The sequence below is a fragment of the Callospermophilus lateralis genome, chromosome 4 (genome assembly GCF_048772815.1).
Source record: "Callospermophilus lateralis isolate mCalLat2 chromosome 4, mCalLat2.hap1, whole genome shotgun sequence".
In the NCBI taxonomy this organism is placed as follows: domain Eukaryota; kingdom Metazoa; phylum Chordata; class Mammalia; order Rodentia; family Sciuridae; genus Callospermophilus; species Callospermophilus lateralis.
Genome location: NC_135308.1, coordinates 80,629,645 through 80,648,886, shown reverse-complemented (window position 1 = coordinate 80,648,886; position 19,242 = coordinate 80,629,645). Strand labels below are relative to the sequence as shown.

At 35.0% G+C, this 19,242-nt stretch overlaps 1 protein-coding gene across 2 annotated transcripts in view; it reads left to right on the top strand.

The window, feature by feature from the left end:
- Lrp6 (LDL receptor related protein 6) overlaps positions 1-19,242 on the top strand; it is a 170,939-nt gene that overhangs the window by 126,654 nt on the left and 25,043 nt on the right. For both annotated transcript variants that reach the window (XM_076854131.1, XM_076854130.1), the window contains 5 exons: positions 299-625; positions 7,638-7,840; positions 9,939-10,150; positions 11,557-11,747; positions 18,754-18,963. In XM_076854131.1, the coding sequence (XP_076710246.1) occupies positions 299-625; positions 7,638-7,840; positions 9,939-10,150; positions 11,557-11,747; positions 18,754-18,963 (1,143 nt within the window). The remainder of the gene's footprint in view (positions 1-298; positions 626-7,637; positions 7,841-9,938; positions 10,151-11,556; positions 11,748-18,753; positions 18,964-19,242) is intronic.

Here is a 19,242-nt window from a genome sequence, read left to right as displayed (position 1 = left end):
CATTCAATTTCTAAAAAATTTTGTTCACCTACAACTAAAAAGAAAAGACCACTCAGAGGAATTTAAACAGTTATTTATAGTAGGAATACCAGTTTGAGACATGGGGTCAGACTATAAATAGATTAATTTCAGAGAACCAGTCTGGTTTTAGAGTTACTTTCAAATGAGTTGTTCTGTTTTATTATAATGTAATGTTTTACATATTAATATTTTTTGGGGGGGGGCAGACAACAAGATGCTTGTATTTTCACATATTTCATCCTTGTGCATCTCCCGTCTACTGCCTTTCCAAAAATAGGACTCAACCGTGAAGTTATAGCAGATGACTTGCCTCATCCTTTTGGCTTAACTCAGTACCAAGATTACATCTACTGGACGGACTGGAGCCGACGCAGCATTGAACGTGCCAACAAAACCAGTGGCCAAAACCGCACCATCATTCAGGGCCATTTGGATTACGTGATGGACATCCTCGTCTTTCACTCTTCTCGGCAGGCAGGGTGGAATGAGTGTGCTTCCAGCAATGGGCACTGCTCCCACCTCTGCTTAGCTGTGCCGGTTGGAGGTTTTGTTTGTGGATGCCCTGCCCACTACTCCTTGAATGCTGATAATAGAACTTGTAGTGGTAAGCAGCATTTTGAAAATACTTTAATTTGTCTTTTTCTACGGTTAATAGTTGTGGATGTCAAGTTGGTCATCTGTTTAATTAAGGGGAAGGCCAGAGGGAGGGTGGATACAAACTTTTGTCACTTATTGATGATAGCAACTTGATATTGTAGAAAGGTTAAGTCTTTTACATTTGGGCATTAGTGTTTAGTGTAAAATGTACATAATTTCAGAGAGGCATGCATGCATGCATGTTTGTACATAATTCACATTATTCATTATTAAGGAAGGGAAGAACAGAAAAAATAGTACACAAACAGAATCCCAAAACATAACCTCCTGTTCTTTAAAGTGTATAGAATAGGACAAACAAAAATTTAATTGCATATGAGACCAGGAAGAAAATGCATATGACAAAATTTAACCCAGTATTACAACATAGTCAATAGATGGGAAACTAGAGAACACATGTTCTCCAAACATAGTGAATGGTGCTGCTTAATATTATCTATTAAAAATCTAGTCTTTTCATTTTTAAGTATTGGCAAGTAATTCACAATAAACATTATACACATGCAATGCTAACAGCATAGTGTATAGAAAAACATTGTTGGCTAGGGAAAACTTGGTATATGACTTAATTATATATGAAAGCCCATGTCTTAAAAGGCAGATGTGAAAAAATTGATATGTCTTATCAAGAAATGGGTAGAGGTCAGAAAGTAGTTTCATAGGAGACAGAGGGTATGTGCTAACATGGGAGAAAATAAGGAACTTGTTACAAGATACTGATATAATTAACTATATTGTTCTGTGTCTGAGAAAATGTATCAGAAATCACACAGGGAAAGATTTAGTCTATTCTGATAAAGGATTCAATTGTGAAAGAGAATGCAGCCATATAGTTTAATGATTAAGAGATTATACTTTTGAATCTATCACAGTTAGTGTTTTACTTTACACAAGTAACAAATTTTTTAAAGTCTTAATTTTTCTCATTTTAAAAATGGAGATAATAATAAATACCTTATAGGGTTGTTGTATAGATTAAATAAGATACATGCTCTGATTCCTGGGAAGAAGGAAAGGGTAGCCTGGAAGTCAAAAATAGCATGGTAATTCAGGTAGACTTAGACTGTGGTGGTGGCTGTGGTAAGGAGAGATTTGATGGTCTCAAGGTATACTTTGGAGCTAGAATGAATAGAACTTAGGGTTTTTAGACTTTGTGGGTATGTAGGCTCTGTCATACCAACTCAGTTCTGCCCATCTGTCCACTATAGCTTGAAACCAGCAATGAACAATACATTTTTAAAGTGGGCATGATTAAATTTCAGTAAAACTTTATTACCAAAAAAATAAAGAAAGAAAAAAAGAAGAAAGCATGCTATATTGGTTTATAGGCCATAGTTTGCCTGTTTCTGGTGGAGAGGGAAAAAGAGGATCTGGTAACCTATGGAACTCTGGTTCAGAAGGGAGAGTTTGTAGAGGACACTGAAAAGTTGCAGAGGTAAGAAGAAAAGCAGGGGAGAATTGAGGCACTGAAGAGAAGAGTTAAAAGTTGTTTTTTAAGGACCATTGACTACTGCAGAGAGGTTGAATACGTTGATATTTAAAATAGTATCTATTTGAGTTTTGGGTAAGATTATTATTAGTAACCCTCAAGAGAATGATTTCAGGGAATTAATGGTAAAATGCAGATTTGAGTAGTTTAAAAAATTAATGAAAGAAAAAGGAAGAGGCAGAAGTATTTATAGACATCTCTTTGAAGAAATCTGGCTTTGAATGGAAAAAGAAATTAGTCTTGTAGTTGCTTATGCCCAGGCTTGTTGGTTGTTGGGTAAGGGCCATGAGAAATCACTGCTGAATGTCCCTAAAATCTGTTTACTGCCTTTCTGAGACATGTAAGCAGTGTTTCAAGAGATTTATTGTGTATTCTTTTTGCCGGGAGGGGTACTGGTTATTGAACCTAGGGGTGCTTAACCATTGAGCCACTCCCTAGCCCTTTTTTATATTTTATTTATATAGACAGGGTCATGCTTAGTTGCTTAGGACCTAGCTAAATTGCTAAGGCTGGCTTTGAAATCATCACTCCTGCCCCAGCCTCCCGAGCCACTGGGATTACAGGTGTTCTCCACCTTGCCCTGCTGTGTGCTCTTTTCATAGTGAGTACTATTTAATTTTTGTGTAGAAATATATTAGATTCTAGGACATATTATAAGAGAAGTTTAGCACAATGTTCTTGCCCTCCAAAATTTCTAACATTGTGTCCTTTGCTCTTTGACCTATTTTAAAATTTAAATCAGACTACCTTGTTTCTGTACTCAAATCTTGCAGTGCTCCCCATTTTACACAGAGTAAAAACCTAGCTCTTATAAGGGCTGGTGAGTCCTGCATACCTAATCTTGCCCTTTCTTCATAACCTCTGAATGAAAAAGCAGGATAGGTTCTACAAAAACACATGTGCTTTTCTCTCAACTGCTTTATGGCTTTGGAAAAATTATTTAACTTTCTGAGCCTTGATTTGGTCACCTATAAAAAGGAAATCTTGGGAATTATTAAATAACAGTATGATGTACCTGTGAAACATGTTGGAGGCCCTTGATAGTTTTTTTTTTCCCCTCTCTTTTCCTCCTCTCAAATAATTTTATTTTCTTTAAAAATTAAGGCTGTAGGGGCTGGGACTGTAGCTCAGTGGTAGAGCACTTGCCTTGCATGTGTGAGGTGCTGGGTTCAATCCTCAGCACCACATAAAAATAAATAAGTAAATAAAGATATTGTACCAACTACAATTAAAAAAAATTTTAAAAAAATCAAAGCTGCAGGGCTTTCCTTGTCATCAAATGTGTGTTTCTTCATTTATTTCTTCAATGAATATTTATTTAATACCTAATTCATACTGGGCATTATTTTAGTCAATGGAAACACAACAGTGAACGAAATAGACATAAATTCCTGCCCTCACAGAACTTACCACTCTGACAAATAATAAGCTAAATAAATTGTATCAGTGTTAAATGGTGACAAATATTATGTAGAAATATTACAAGCCAGAAAGGGTGGTGGCAGCAGAGTTGATCGTTAAATAAGATGATCAGCAGAGTCCTTACTGAAAAGTGACATGTATGTCAGAACAAGTAAGGAAGTGAACTATAGAGATACCTGGGAGAAGACCAGTCAAGTCAAAGGGGAGAGCAGATTCGAAAGTCCTGGGAGGAACAAGTCTAACACAATACAAGAACGTTTAAGATGCTAGTGTTGCTAGAGCAGAGTGAATAAAAAGATTAAGTGAGATGAAATAGGGAGCCAAATTGTGCAGCCCCTTTTTTAGTACTGAAGTGGCCTCAATGGCACCTTTGTGCAGATTGGGAAAAGATGTTTCCTCTGGGCAGACTTGATCCTACTGGTGCATGACTTGGCTAATGAAGTGTGTGCTGAATTTCACTTCCTGCTCAGTGCCCTTGGCATGCACAAATGGCATACTCATATGTGGTGGGTTTTACTTTGTAGTTTATTCTGTTCTCTAAGAGCAGCACCTTCCTTTAAGGTACAAGTAAATATTGGTGCCTTCAACACATCCTATTCTACTACTGCATGTTGCTGTCTTTGTTGTGGGAATGGAAGATTCAGACAACATGCTTGTACAATTTTTAAAGCAGCAATTGTGCAAGAGATGGAGGATTTGTGTTTAGAGTTTACATAAGTTAGAATGGATTTAGTCTTTAAAAATGGCATATTCTGTGTCGTTGCAAGCCCCAACTCATGGTAAAATAAGTCAGAACATTAGTTGAGTTTTAAAAATAGTGTAACCATTTGTAATTGTGAATGTCTTTTGAGTAGACTTTTTGAAATAAGCATTTTCTTCATCTTAACCTGCATTTCTAGAACAAGATCGGCACCCAATTATGAAATCTTATTGAAGGTTAAAACATGTCTTGCGGGTGGGGAAGAAATCCTACTAGAAGCCAACTGTATATTTGATAAATTGTTTCCCAGACAGGAAAATTTGGGAAGTAAGATTATGGGGTCTTTCTGCTAAGTCTCATTTTCTTAGTATCTACATAGTGCTTATGCTGTTGGAAACTTATCAATTTACAGTCTTTTTTTCTTTAAATTTTCTAAGAATGTTACTGACAAAAATCAGTCCTTAAAAAAAGTTGTAAGAGACTTTGCAGCTACTTTATGTGAAATGTTCTTAAGGCCTGGACTCTTTTTACAGTTGTTAAAAGTTAAATAAATAAATGATGGGCTCCATAATGTAGAATTCTAGTAGATCATTGACATCCTTTCTAAAGCTTCTGAACTAAATATGGACTTTTAATTAATGAAGAACTTAAATGAAGCAGAATTTCATTGTTGTGAATATCAAGTTTTTTGTGAGTGCAAATGAATTCCTTTGGGGTTTAAGTCAATATACATTTGAGTGTGAATGTAAAGTAATCCAGAGAACCACAAGTAGTGGAGCTATAAACAATGGGGCATAGATTAAAATAGGCCCTTAGTTCTGACTTGGCTCTCTTTTGGATTTTTTGTTTGTTTGAAGTCAATACTTTTTATTTAAGGAATTTCCCAGGGTGATTGTTTTGTTGTACATCTCAAGGATCCCTTTTTAGAAGAACTGATGCTTAATTTAGTTGTCCCATCAGCCCACAATTCTTTGGCAGGGGATGGGGGGCTTCTATTTCCACTTGAATTATGCACGTATTGATAATTATTTCAGGATTCTTCATCTAAGATATTTGGGATCTAATTTTTTCAAGTAATTGATTTTAGGATCACTTTGGAATAGATGGATCTGCCTGGTTCTCAGTTGCTGCAACTTCTCTAAACATCAGTGAGTTCAAATCATATTCATACCTATTATCACCCTCAGGAATAGTACAGATGTGGGATATGCCAATATGACAGTTAAACAAACATGATCCAAACACAGTAAGATATATCTTCAACTCCACATATCATTTTTTGAGGATAGAAGCTTTTAAGAAAGAAGCCATTTTCTTATATCAGTATGAAAATTGGAATTTTGAATCGGTGTATCTGAGATTTTTTTCATGACTTGTTCTTTTTGTCAACTTGTTAGTCTTAAAACCAGCCTTTTTAGTTATTAGTATCCCATCACTATAAGCTGTCTTAGGTATGACATTTCTGCTTGAGTATCCAAACTCATACTGAACAATGAGTTCTGGATTGCAAAGAGGTGGGTTTTTTTTTTTAATGTTCGTATTTCTGAGAAGGACAAAATTCTACTGGATTTAGGTGATGACTGGAAACCGAGAGAATGAAATATAATTATGGAATTTATACACACACACATACACACTCACACACACATACACACACACACACACACAGTGGTCTTCTCATCTGATGTCACTTTCCAATGTTTCAGATATCTTACCTGCCATTTGGAAATATTAAATGGGACATCCTAGAATTTATAAATTTTAAATTCCATGTAGTTCTAAGAAGCATGATGAAGTCATTTTTCATCCTGCTTAGAATGTGAATTCCTTTGTCCAACATGTCCATGCTGTATATGCTACCTTGCCTGTTAGTCACTTAGTAGTCATCTCTGTAATCAGATCATTTGTCACTTAGTACTGCAGTGCTTATATTCAAGTTGTACTTATTTTACTTAATAATGGCCCCCAAACATGAAAGTAGTGATGCTGGCAATTTTTAATAAAATTATATAGTGTTATAAAAGAATATTATTTAATAAAAATATATTATTATAATTATTCTGATAATATTCTATTCTTATTGTCAATCTCTTACTGTGCCAAATTTATGCATTAATTAATCATAGGTAGGTGTGTATATAGGATTCAATACTGACTGTGTTTGAGGTATCCACTGGGAGTCTTGGAATTCATCTCCCACTAATAAGAGGAGACAGCTGTATTTTAGTGAGGATTTAAAAATGCTACTAGATTTTGTAGTTGTTATCACTGGCATTCTTTTCTAGATGTTTTCCTATGATAAAAGTGATTACATAATAACCAGAAGCCTAGTCCTTGGAAAAGGGAAGTGTTTGCAATGTATTTTCCCAGTTCATGAATTTAGGGAATCAACTTAGCATCAAAGGAGAATTTTATTTTAGTGAAAATATAAATGTAAGGTTTCTTTTGAGGATTAAAAATAAAGAATGTGGGGCTGGGGTTATGGCTCAGTGTTAATGCACTTGCCTAGCATGAGTGAAGCACTGGGTTCGATTCTCAGTATCACATATAACAAAGGTCCATCAATAACTAATAAAAAAATTTAAAAAAAAAAAGAATGTGAAGTGTCTATATTATTAATTTTGGGATAATTTTTATCTGCCTTTTCTCCCTGTAGCCATCATATACACAACAAAGCAAAATAAAGTCTATATCTGCATTTCATAAGTTTTTGTCTAATTCTTGTTAATCTAAGTTTATTAATGTTAGTAATAATAATTGACAATAATAAACAATAGCTATTTGTACTTTTATATTCTGGCTTCCAGTTTTTAAAGTGTTTTCATTTCTGTGATAGAATTTTTATAGCAACTCAATGAGAAGGGCAAGGTGGCTATTATCTTTATTTTACAGTTGGATAAAATTTGATCAAGAGGAGGGTCAGTGACTTAGTAATCAAATGACTAGATAATGAACAGTCTGAATTTAAAATAATAATGAAGATTCTTCTTTGACCTATGGAGGCGCAGGTTTTCGGCCACACACACACACAAGAATAGGTTAAGGAGGAGTAGAGTTATTCACCTGATGGACTAGAATTAAGTTTACATTTATCAAATGTTTCATTGAAATCTCCTATGATATCTGTGATAGAAGAAGAAAAGTAGATTATGTCACTGGGTAACTGATTTGGTAACCAGAGTGCTCATCATTGTCGCTCTGAAGAGAGTTTTGGATTGCGTATTCTGAATCCTGCTATGTCTGTCTGTATTGTATGCAGGAAATAATATACAATAGTCTAGTCAAATATTTGAGTAATTTAATACTCAGAATAACTGTATTTTGGATTTGCTCTTTTCTTTTTTTAAGCCCCTACCACCTTCCTGCTCTTCAGTCAAAAGAGTGCTATCAATCGCATGGTGATTGACGAACAACAGAGTCCTGACATCATCCTTCCCATCCACAGCCTTCGAAATGTCCGGGCCATTGACTATGACCCCCTGGACAAGCAGCTATATTGGATTGACTCACGACAAAACATGATCCGAAAGGCTCAAGAAGATGGAAGCCAGGTAATTCAGGGTTCGTTAATTTCTCCCCTCCCCTTCCTTCTCCTCTTTCTCTTCCCTCTCTCCTTCTTTTCTCTTTTCCTTTCTTTTGTTTTCCCTCTCTCCCTTTCATCTGTCCATCCATCAGTCTGTCTTTTTTTCTTATACTGGAGATTGAACTCAGGACCTCACACATGCTAGGCAAGGGCTCTTGAGCTATGTCACCAGCCCTTTTAATTTGAAACAGGACCTTGCTAAATTGGTGAGGCTGGCCTTGAACTTGTGAGCCTTCTGCCTGAGCCTCCCAAGTAGCTGGAATTAACAAGAGTGTGCCACCATACTTAGCTGGGCTCAGTTCAAAATTCATTTCTTCTGACTGGTAATTGGACTAACCAATTATACTATTTCACTTGGTTCTTGCCACACACACACAGAGAAAGAGAGAGAGAGAGAGAGAGAGAGACAGAGACAGAGACAGAGACAGAGACAGAGACTGAAATTCTGAACCTAGTAGCTCTCTTTTACTCCTGATGATTTTTCTGAGTTAACAATTACTTGACAGTGGTATTGGGATGGAAATTATATTAGGAGAACTTAAGCTCACATATCAGTAATGACTGTCACTGCTACCCACATCCATTTATATAGTTTTTTTTTTCCTTATGATTCCATTTGTGTGGAATGTTAGAAATTTTGAAGTCAAATAGGCCTTAGTTCTGATCCAAGCTCTCTCCTTCCCTGGAAATCTCATAAATTTTTTTAACTGAAAAAAATGCAAAGTTACATAGTGCTTACCTTTAAATGATAGGGACTTGACAAATAAGTGTTACATGACTAATTATCTATTATTTAAAAGGTTCAGAGGACAGCATATATAGCATAATTTTGTGAAATTTAAAACATCTAGGATGTGCTGTTGATCAAATGTTTTTTTGGTAAATATTATTTAGTGACTATGAGATGGGTATGAGAATATTGTCAGTCTTACTTATGCCTACACACTAGTCATGGATTTATATACCACTCTAATACTTAACTTCCTTGCGTTCTGTGACCAGGCAGGGTTAGACTAGGATTACAATAAATATAACTATTGTCTTCCTTATAGCAGTGATGTTAAATTGAATTTTGAATGTACTAAAATTTAGGGGGATTAAATTACTAATTTTTGTTACATCTTTTCAAACAGTTAAGAACAAGATGGTAATATATTTAGAGCTACGGAAAGATCATTTAGGGGTGAGGTCATAGTTGTGTATTCTATATGCACTTTATACTGGGTAGGACAGAATTAATGATTGATAACTAGTAGATAGAAGCTATGGTTATTATATAGCCAAGGACATTGCAAATAAATTAAATAACCTCATTAAGGAATGTTAATAGTAAAGTCCTAGTAAAAGAAATGTACTTTATTCAGATGGACAAATCTTCCTATGATTGACTTTGTTAAAAAATATATATTTATTTTATTTATTTGGAGGTGAGTTTCTGGATTAGAGAAAGAGATGATTGATAGAGTTGGTTTGTAGCCCTGACTAGTGTTATCATTTCTAGAGCAGTTTCTAAACTCTTTAGACATTTGGGGCCAGATAAATCTTTGTTGTGGGGGCTATCCTACATGTTGTAGGATGTTTAACAGCATCCTTTGCCTCTACTCACTATATTGCCAATAACATCACCATAGATGTGACAACCAAAAATGTTTCCAAACATTGCCAAATGTCTGTAGGGACAGAATTTATCCCTGGTTGAGAACCATTGCTCTAAAGGTATTTCTAGGGTGTGGTTCTAGCCATTAAGTCTACAGTTTGCTGAAGGCTGCTGTTACTTTCTTCCTTCTGTCTCTAATCAAGGCATCATTGGGTTCTTGGAGCAACTAATCTATCCTCGGCTCCCTCTTCTGCCCTAGGCCATAACAATCCCACAGAATATTTGAGATGCACATTAACAAAGAAGTACATTATCTATAAAAAAATGTATCAGTAAAAAAAGCTCCCAAAGACTTGAGAGCTCCTTCTCAGGTGTGTAACCACATAGGCTGAAGCATTCTGAGTAGATACCTCAGGGCTATTTGTTACGGAGTCTTTAACTTTCTGTGTGTGACTTTTTCTTTCCTTAGGGCTTTACTGTCGTTGTGAGCTCAGTTCCGAATCAGAACCTAGAAATACAGCCCTATGACCTCAGCATTGATATTTATAGCCGGTACATCTATTGGACTTGTGAGGCTACCAATGTCATTAATGTGACCAGATTAGATGGAAGATCAATTGGAGTGGTGCTGAAAGGCGAGCAAGACAGACCTCGAGCCATTGTGGTAAACCCAGAGAAAGGGTATGTTACTAAAGTGGCATTCAGATATATTTGCATCTGAGACCCTTCTCAATCTTCCTTTTCAGTTCTTTATTTATCTTTTAAATATTCTGTGCTCCTGTGAACAACTTATTATTCTCTGTCCACTTGCCCATGCATTTTCTTAACAGCTTTCTTATATTTTCTTTGATTTCACTGCCTAGAATTTCCTTTCTTGGTTTAGTTCTAAATTTGATCCATACCTTCAGGACCATTTCAGCTCCTGTTTCCTCCTTGAAGTTTTCCTTGGTCTTCCTACCTCCTGCCAGATGTGATTCTCCTCTATCCTAGATACCCAGTGCTCTGTGTCTATTCCTCTCTATTCATATTTAATTCTTTTCAGTTTGTCTTCTACTTAACTATTTTTCAGTTGTATATTTCTTATTAGACCTTAGACTCCTTTATGACAAGAATTAATGTTTTTTTTTCACTTAATACAGAGCTTTGCATTTAATAAATATTCAGTACTCAGCTGCATCTGAATGAAAGATAAGGAATTCAGCAGGGAAAGTAGCTTATTTAAAAAGAATTACAGGAAAGGGATGAAACCTATAAGTTAATATAAGAAATGATTAATATATAACTTATTTTTAGTTATTAATAGGAAAGGAACTTAAAATTTTATGTCCAGTTTTCTCTGGCCACTGATTTCTTCTTTATTGTAGTATTCTGAAAACGTTGGCGTACTGTATCTAATACTCTTATATTCAAATCTGTGAAAGTTAATTCCCTATGAAATTGTGTATGCTCTTTTTTACTTCTATGAAAGTAGAAGTATACCAAGACCTTTTTTAATATTAAATTTTAGGGGGGAGGGAGAAATGGGGAAAGGTGAATCAGTGAATACTAAGTTGTAGTTAGATCAATATTTTTAAAAAAGCTAGAAAAAAGAATTTTGAACGATAATTAAGATAGTTATACTGGGTTATGCATGTATACATGTATTCAGACATCATATGTTACTCCATTAATACGTACAGTTTTTATTAGTTTAAAAGTAAATGAAGGGGCTGTGGTTGTGGCTCAATGGTAGAGTACTTGCCTGGCATGTGTGAGGTACTGGATTTGATCCTTGGTGGCACATAAAAATAAATAAGATAAAGGTATTGTGTTCATCTACAACTAAAAAAAATTTTTTTTTAATAAATTAAAACAGATTTAAAGATATCTAAAAGTAAGATTTAAAAATATTAGTTGACCTTCATTTATCTTCTTTTTTTTTATAGTGATGGGAATCAGACCCAAGAGCTTTATGCTAGTAGGCAAGCACTCTACCACTGAGCTACATCCCCAACGCCATCTCTATTAGTCTTAATCATTAAGAATATTCTTATTTTACATGGTTTCTTACTTTGATAACTTCTTATTTTCTTCTAATTACTCTTCAGGTATATGTACTTCACCAATCTTCAAGAAAGATCTCCTAAAATTGAACGGGCTGCTTTGGATGGAACGGAACGAGAGGTCCTCTTTTTCAGTGGCTTAAGTAAACCAGTTGCCTTAGCTCTTGATAGCAGGTTGGGCAAGCTCTTTTGGGCTGACTCAGATCTCCGGCGAATTGAAAGCAGTGATCTGTCAGGTACTTAAGAAGTGTATTTCCCTATTTTGATTTGAATTTTTAAGATGGTTTGTTAGTAGCATTTGTATTTTTCTTGCATTGTATTTCTGATAGATTTATTTGTAGTTTTATCTTCTATAGTATACATCAAGTTGGTTGGATAAAAGCTTTTTCTTTTACTATCTAATTATTTGCCAGTTTTCTTGATAGGGTAATAGTATATTTCTAATGTATCTTTCGCTTCTCTTAGTTGTTCTCCTCTAGTTCATGTTCTCATCATCTGATTGATGGTCTCCCCGCTAGATTTTCCTTAAAAAAGTATTTGTGGGGCCGGGATTGTGGCTCAGCAGTAGAGCACTTGCCTAGCACAGGTGGGACCTGGGTTGAATTCTCAGCACCACATAAAAATAAAAGCATTGTGTTGTGTCTGTCTACACCTAAAAAAATAAATATTAAAAAAATAAGCAACCGTTGTTACCAGTTTCTTATGTATCCTTACTGAAATATGCTGTGTACCCACAAGAAAATACAGTTATGCACTCTATCCTCGCTATCCTTTAAAAAAAAAGTGTGTGTGTGTGTGTGTGTATGTATGTATCCATATATATAAATAAACATCCATGAACATAATTTTTTATATATACAAACATAATAATCTAAAATGTGGTTTTCTTGTTTTGTTTTGGGTGTTACTGGGGATTGAACCCAGGGCCTCACACATGCTAGGCAAGTGCTCTACCACTGAGCTACATCTCTAGCCCTTTTCATTTTATTTTGAGACAGGGTCTCACTCAGTTATTCAGGCTGGCCTTGAACTTGGTTTTCTCCTGCCGCTGCCTCCTGAGTAGCAGAAATTACAGGTGTGTACCATTGCTCCCAGCCAGAAGTGTGGTTACAAATGTCATCAATATACTCTAAAAATCTCCAGGACAGTCTCATAACCTACAGGAGAAAGGTCTAGATGTACACTTAATTTGGTATAAATTGATATTTGCCTTTTACAAACTTAACTTGACCTTTACATGCCTCATATTTTAACCAAATTAAATCATTCTTTTAAGGTATACTTTAATTTCTCATTTCTCTGTAGTCCTCTATGATCATATTTACTTCATCTACCCTAATTTCTTATATCTTAACATTTTATGCAACCTTACTAGTGATTAGGGAAATTAACTTAAAATAATACACTTTGTCTATCAGAGTGACAAAAATTTGTTAAAGTTGATTGTAGTTAACATTGGCCAGAATGCTAGAAAATAACATATTCTCAAATGGTTTAGTGAAAAATGAGAACAGGTAGAACCTTATGGAGGGTAATTTGCCAATAATTATCAGCATTTAAAACAAGCATTCCTTTTGATTCCTGGCAGTTTCCTTTTTAAATGGGTGTCTTAGAGAAATATAAACCCAAGTGTACAGAGGCATTCATGAATACCGTTTGTAATCATTTTTCATGGAGGAACATTCTACTGTATCAGTGTATAGAATATTATAGTCCTTTAAAAGATTAAGGTAGATCTACGTGCACTGATGTAGAGGATGATTTTTAAAACAAATTATGCAACAGTGTTTATTAAGATCCAATTTTGTTTAGAATTTAAAACTATATAGTATGTATGCATGTACCCCCTGCCACACTCACTACACACACACACACACACACACACACATATCAGTAAGAAATAAGGGCATGTCTATATGTTCACTTTGAAATATGTAAACAAATATATCTTAAAGGTCTGGAATGTTTGCATACTAAAATGTGAAGAGTATTGTATTATATGAAATTTTTTATTTCTGAATACATTTGTAATTTTAAAAAAAAGCAATAAATAAAAAAAAATTTTGGCCAGGTGTGTTGGCACATGCCTGTAATCCCAGCAGTTCTGGAGGCAGAGGCAGGAGGATTGCAAGTTCAAAGCTAGCCTCAGCAACTTAGTGAGGCACTCAGAAGATGAGTGAAACTCTGTCTCAAAATAAAAAAATTTTTAAAAAGGACTTGGGGATGTGGCGCAGAGGTTAAGTGCCCCTGGTTGCAATCCCTGATATCAAAAAAACAAAATTCAAAACAAAACAATTTTGTCCTTTCTTTAGGTACTAGAGTCTCCTTTGCTTTCTCTGATTCTGAGTATTCATATACATAGTTACACAGGTGTTTTCACATGTCTGGCATGGTATATCCTTTCCCTGATTTGATTTTCCTATGTCTCTTATATTACCTCTGTTTTGTATAATAATTGTTTATATCCACATTTCAGCTCTTTTATTAGTATTGAAGATAGGTTCCCACACCCTTGCCTTTTCTTTCTCTTCTTTTATGATGTTTGGTTTTTGTTATTAAAGTAATGCATGTTCAAGCTGGGCTCCGTGGCGCACCCTTGTAATCCCAGCAGCTTGGGAGACTGAGGCAGGAAAATCGCTAGTTCAAAGCCAACCTCAGCAAAAGCAAGACACTAAGCAACTCAGTGAGACCCTGTCTCTAAATAAAATACAAAGTAGGGCTGGAGATGCGGCTTAGTGGTCAGATGCCCCCGAGTTCAATCCTCAGTACAAAAAAAAAAAAAAAAAGTAATATTAAATATTTTTATTAAAGAAAGTTTGGGAAATAACTTCTGATAATCAAGAGATTATCTGATACATTATTATTATTAACTTATCTGATACACTATTATTATTAACTTTAGTCCTCAGTGAGTTAACTTCTATTTTTTTGTTTTTTCAAACACTTTTTATTGGTGCATTAAAGGTATACATAATGATGGTATTTGCACACAGTATAACTTGGCTAATATCACCCCCCACACCCTTTCTATTCCTTCTGTTCTCCTCCTTCTCTATCCCAGAGGTAACTTTTGATGTTTTTTTTTTTTTTTTTGCGATGCATGTTTTGAGGTGTTTGTGTTTATTTTACTATACATACACACACACACACACACACACACATTTATCTATTTATTTTTTCACTTTGTAATATAAATAGTCCCATCATGTATTCTTTATAGGTTGCTTTTTTTTTTTTTAGGAAAATTATGATTTTGAGATGATCCATGTTTATCCACACCTCTGTTGTTTATTTTCAGTGCTAAATAGCATTTTATTGTGTGACTTTATTCTGTTGTCTGTTTTGCTATTCAAACTGTCTAAAAAAATTTCTTTTTTTTTTTTTTTGCCATAAAATACAGTGCTGCAGGGGATTGGGGATGTAGCTCATGGGTAAGGTGGTTGCCTAGCGTAGGTGAGGCTGAATTCAATCCCTAGCACCAAAAAAGGGAAAAAACAAAACAGTACTATAGTAAATGTCCCTGTGCACACATGTAAACATTTCTCTAAGGCCTAATATTATTAGTGGAATTTCTAAAATATAATGTGGACATACAAGTGTATGTGTATCTGTATATGTCTATTAACAGGTATAGATTAATCTCCAGTGTGATTATATCAATTTGAAGTTTGTATTAGCAATATATGAGAGCTGCTACTCCAGAATCTGGTTATTGTCAGACTTACAGATTTTTGCCAGTCTAATAAATTTAAAAGATATATTACATTAATAAAAATTTTTATTATCCTGTTTCTGGTAAGGTTTAACAAAATCTCATGTTTTTATTGGTAATTCGCATTTCTTTTATGAATTTGCTGTTCATAGCCTCTGCTCATTTTAATTTTCCCTTTTCTATTTTTTTGAGACAATATCTCCTTAAGTTTCTCTGGCTGGCCTTGAACTTGTAATCCTCCTGCCTCAGCCTCCAGAATTGCTGGTACTACAGGCGTGCACCACTGTGCCCAGCTGCCATTTTTCTGTTTTAGATTTCTATAAATTCTTTATGTATTCAAATTATTAATTTATTATTAGTTACATATATATTGGAGAATTAGCATGTTTAATAAATTTAATCTTTTTATCCATGACCATGAGAATCCTTCCTTTATTTTGGTCTTATTTAATAGCTTTTAGTACATTTTCATAGTTTTTTCTGTAGTGATCTTATACTTTATTTGCACACATATAGGAGTCTTCTCTTACTTACAAGGAACCAAGTTTTTTGTTTTTTGGTTTTTTTTGTTAATCTATTTGGCAAATTGGTTTTTCAACACCATTGACTAAATAATCCATCTTTTCTGTTCTGTTTTACAACTTTTATTATATATAAGATTCTTATTTATCCACTAGTCTTATCTTTTTAGTTCTGTTGCATGAATGTATTCTCTTGCATAGATCTACAGTCTTCCCCCTTCTCCTTAGAGGATATGTTCCATGATCCCCCAGTGGATGCCTGAAACTTGGATAGTACCAAACACCATGCTATTTATTTCCTATATGCCCTGTAGCATAGTCACAGAATACTAGAGTTAATCTCTCTTTCCATATTTTATGCCCTGTACCTCCTTTTCATCTTGTACTTTGGGGCCACTATTAAGCAAAAGCAATGTTTTTTGAACACAAGCACTATGCTACTGAGATAGTTTTTATAGAAAGAGATGACTACCAAGTGACTAAAGGTAGATAGCTTATATTGATATTGCTGAACTTTCTTGGCTATAAATATTTTTTTCTCCTATTATACATCTCTTTTTCTTCTGCTTTCTTGGAGAGCTTTTTAAATTTGTCACCCAACTTTCTTACTGAAAAAACAAATTTTTAAAAATTTTCCAGTATCGTGTGTTTAATTTGCAAAGTCTGGTATGTTTTGTTTTTTTTCCCTCTGAGTGCTCTGCCCTCAAAGCATCCTGTTCTTTAGGGTTATAATGGCTAATTTATTTATTTTCTTCTGCTTTTAATTGTGTCTTTGTCTTTTATTTCAATTTTAAAATTAGTTTCAATTTTATTTTTTTAGTTGTCAATGGACTTTTATTTTATGTATTTTTATGTGGTGCTGAGGATTGAACCCAGTGCCTCACACGTGTTAGGCAAGCACTCTGCATCTGAGCTACAACTCCAGCCAGTTTCAATTTTAATACAGAGGTTTTCTTTAAATATTTGGTGATCCTTAGTTGTCTGTTTAATATTAGGCACTGAAAATGCTGACTTAGACTTGCAGATGCTTTGATTACAATGGCTTTCTTCTAGAGGCCTGGAGTTCTAATGGGGCTCATAGGCAAAACTGTCTGAAGTTATTTTCTTTAGTGTATTTCAGGGTTTGTTTGTTTGTTTGCTTGTTTTGTTCTTTAGTTAATAGTTTTTCCTATAGAAAAATCTTCCAGTCTTTTGTATTAGGATGAAAGTGGGCTGCTTAGGCTGGGCGTGATGTTGCAGCGGCTCAGGAGACTGAGGCAGGAGGTTCACCAATTCAAAGCTAGTGTCAGCAACTTTGTGAGGCCCTAAGCAACTCAATGAGAACTTGCCTCTAAATAAAATATAAAAAGGGGTCTGGGGATGTGGCTCAGTGGTTAAGTGCCCCTGAGTCCAATTTCTGGTACCTAAAAAAAAGAAGAAGTGGGCTGCCTAGTGTTTTTGAAAGATGTTGGGAATGGTATTATCATTAGAAGGTAGATTTTTTAAAAAGTGATTCCCTTGTGATAATCCATTTATGGCACTAACTTTTTGTCTTTGCCTGGTATATTAAGGTCTCGTTATTTTTAGTCTTCTGCAGACTAAGGGAGGAGTTCTAGGAGCTATTTAACTTGAACATATTTTCAGTTAATACTCTTTTTCTAGCCCCAACCATATAAATCCTCCCTTTGCTGCATTCTAAAATACCTGGTGCTTCCAGATCCTCAGGATGGTTTTATGCATTGTTTTTGTTTATCACTACCAGTTTAGTATTAAGAGAGAGCACAAGTAACCTTGTTCTTAATCTAATTTGCCATGGATATGAATGTTGACTTAAGTAATGCCTGCCTGTCGGGTTTTCTCACTATTCTCCATTTATTAAAATTTAGCATTGTGCTTGCCTCTTTCCTGGAGCTCTCCTTGTTATTCTTAAAATATAAGCTAATGTCTTTCTTTAACTGAACTCATTAATTAGAAATCATGAAATATGAAGAAAGGGAATCTTATTTGTTTATTTATTTTGAGTGAGAGAGAAACTATGAATAAATGAATGGGTTATGTCGACTCAGATGTCAGCCTCCTCTGTGGAAGAACTTTCATACTGTCAAGCAATAAAACAAGTTGATTCTTCATAGTCTAAATAGTTCTGTGTTTTGGATGTTATAGGAATAATTCTTGTCTTGGGGTGAGACTTGACCCAGTGAGTCAGTCTTCTTTCTGTGTTCTGAGAAGCCAGGTGTTCTTCATAAATGGTCTCTCCAAGTAGGGTGTGTCAAGCACAAAACTGGGCTCACCACCACTGCTTCATTTAAAGAAATGTCACTTTTATCTGTTTTAGAGTTTTCATAAAACTAAGTTTGAAAAATAGACTCTACTGAAATAAAAAATAAACTGCTCTAAATTCTTTCTACGTTTCTATAAACTAGACTATTTACTGACTATTGGGCTCGCTCTCTCTTTTTTCCTCTCCCTGTATTGTGGTACTTGGTAATGGACCCAGGGGTGCTCTACCTCTGAGCTATATCCCCAGCCCTTTTTATTTTTATTTTTGTTTTATTTCATTTTATTTTATTTAGTTGCAGTTGGACACAATATCTTTATTTTATTTATTTATATGTGGTACTGAGGATTAAACCCAGGGCCTCGCACATGCTAGGCGAGCACTTTACTGCTGAGCTACAATCCCAGCCCTGCCCCCCTTTTTATTTTTTAATGTAAGACAGGGTTTCACTAAGTTGCCCTGGCTGACCTTAAACCTGTGATCCTTCTGCTTCAGCCTCCTGAGTAGCTGGGATCACAGGTGTATGTATACCTGTACCCAGCTTACTATTTATTCTTGATAGCACGTTAATGATTTATTACCTGTTTTCTGATGTGTGTATATATATGCAGCAGGATTTTTAAGCTTTGTGGTAAAGAGCTCATGCTTTCCTTTCCCATACTTTTGGAGTCTAACTGATATTCATTAAATAATTGTTGAAAGTATGATTTGACCAAATTAATCATTGTTGTTGAATGTTCTCCTTTTCCAAGGTGCCAACAGGATAGTGTTAGAAGACTCCAATATCTTGCAGCCTGTGGGACTAACTGTGTTTGAAAACTGGCTCTATTGGATTGATAAGCAGCAGCAAATGATTGAAAAAATTGACATGACAGGTCGAGAGGGCAGAACCAAAGTCCAGGCTCGAATTGCTCAGCTTAGTGACATTCATGCAGTAAAGGAGCTGAACCTTCAGGAATACAGTAAGTGCTGATGGACTAATGCTAATTGGAGGACTTGTTTGTGTTGTAAGAAACTAAGATACACTTTTATGTCTTCTTGGACTCTTTTAAGATTTTTATATACTTTTAGTTTTGCCATTTAAAAAAAAAAAACTTCCTTCTTTTAAAGCTTTATGTCAAACTCATCTGGAGTCTTTTCCAAATGATTAATCATTTCCTTGTAAAGCAGGAATGGGAGAAAATCATGTTCATGCTCATTTGAAAAATTTTGTTCTGGGGTTGTAGCTCAGTGGTACACTT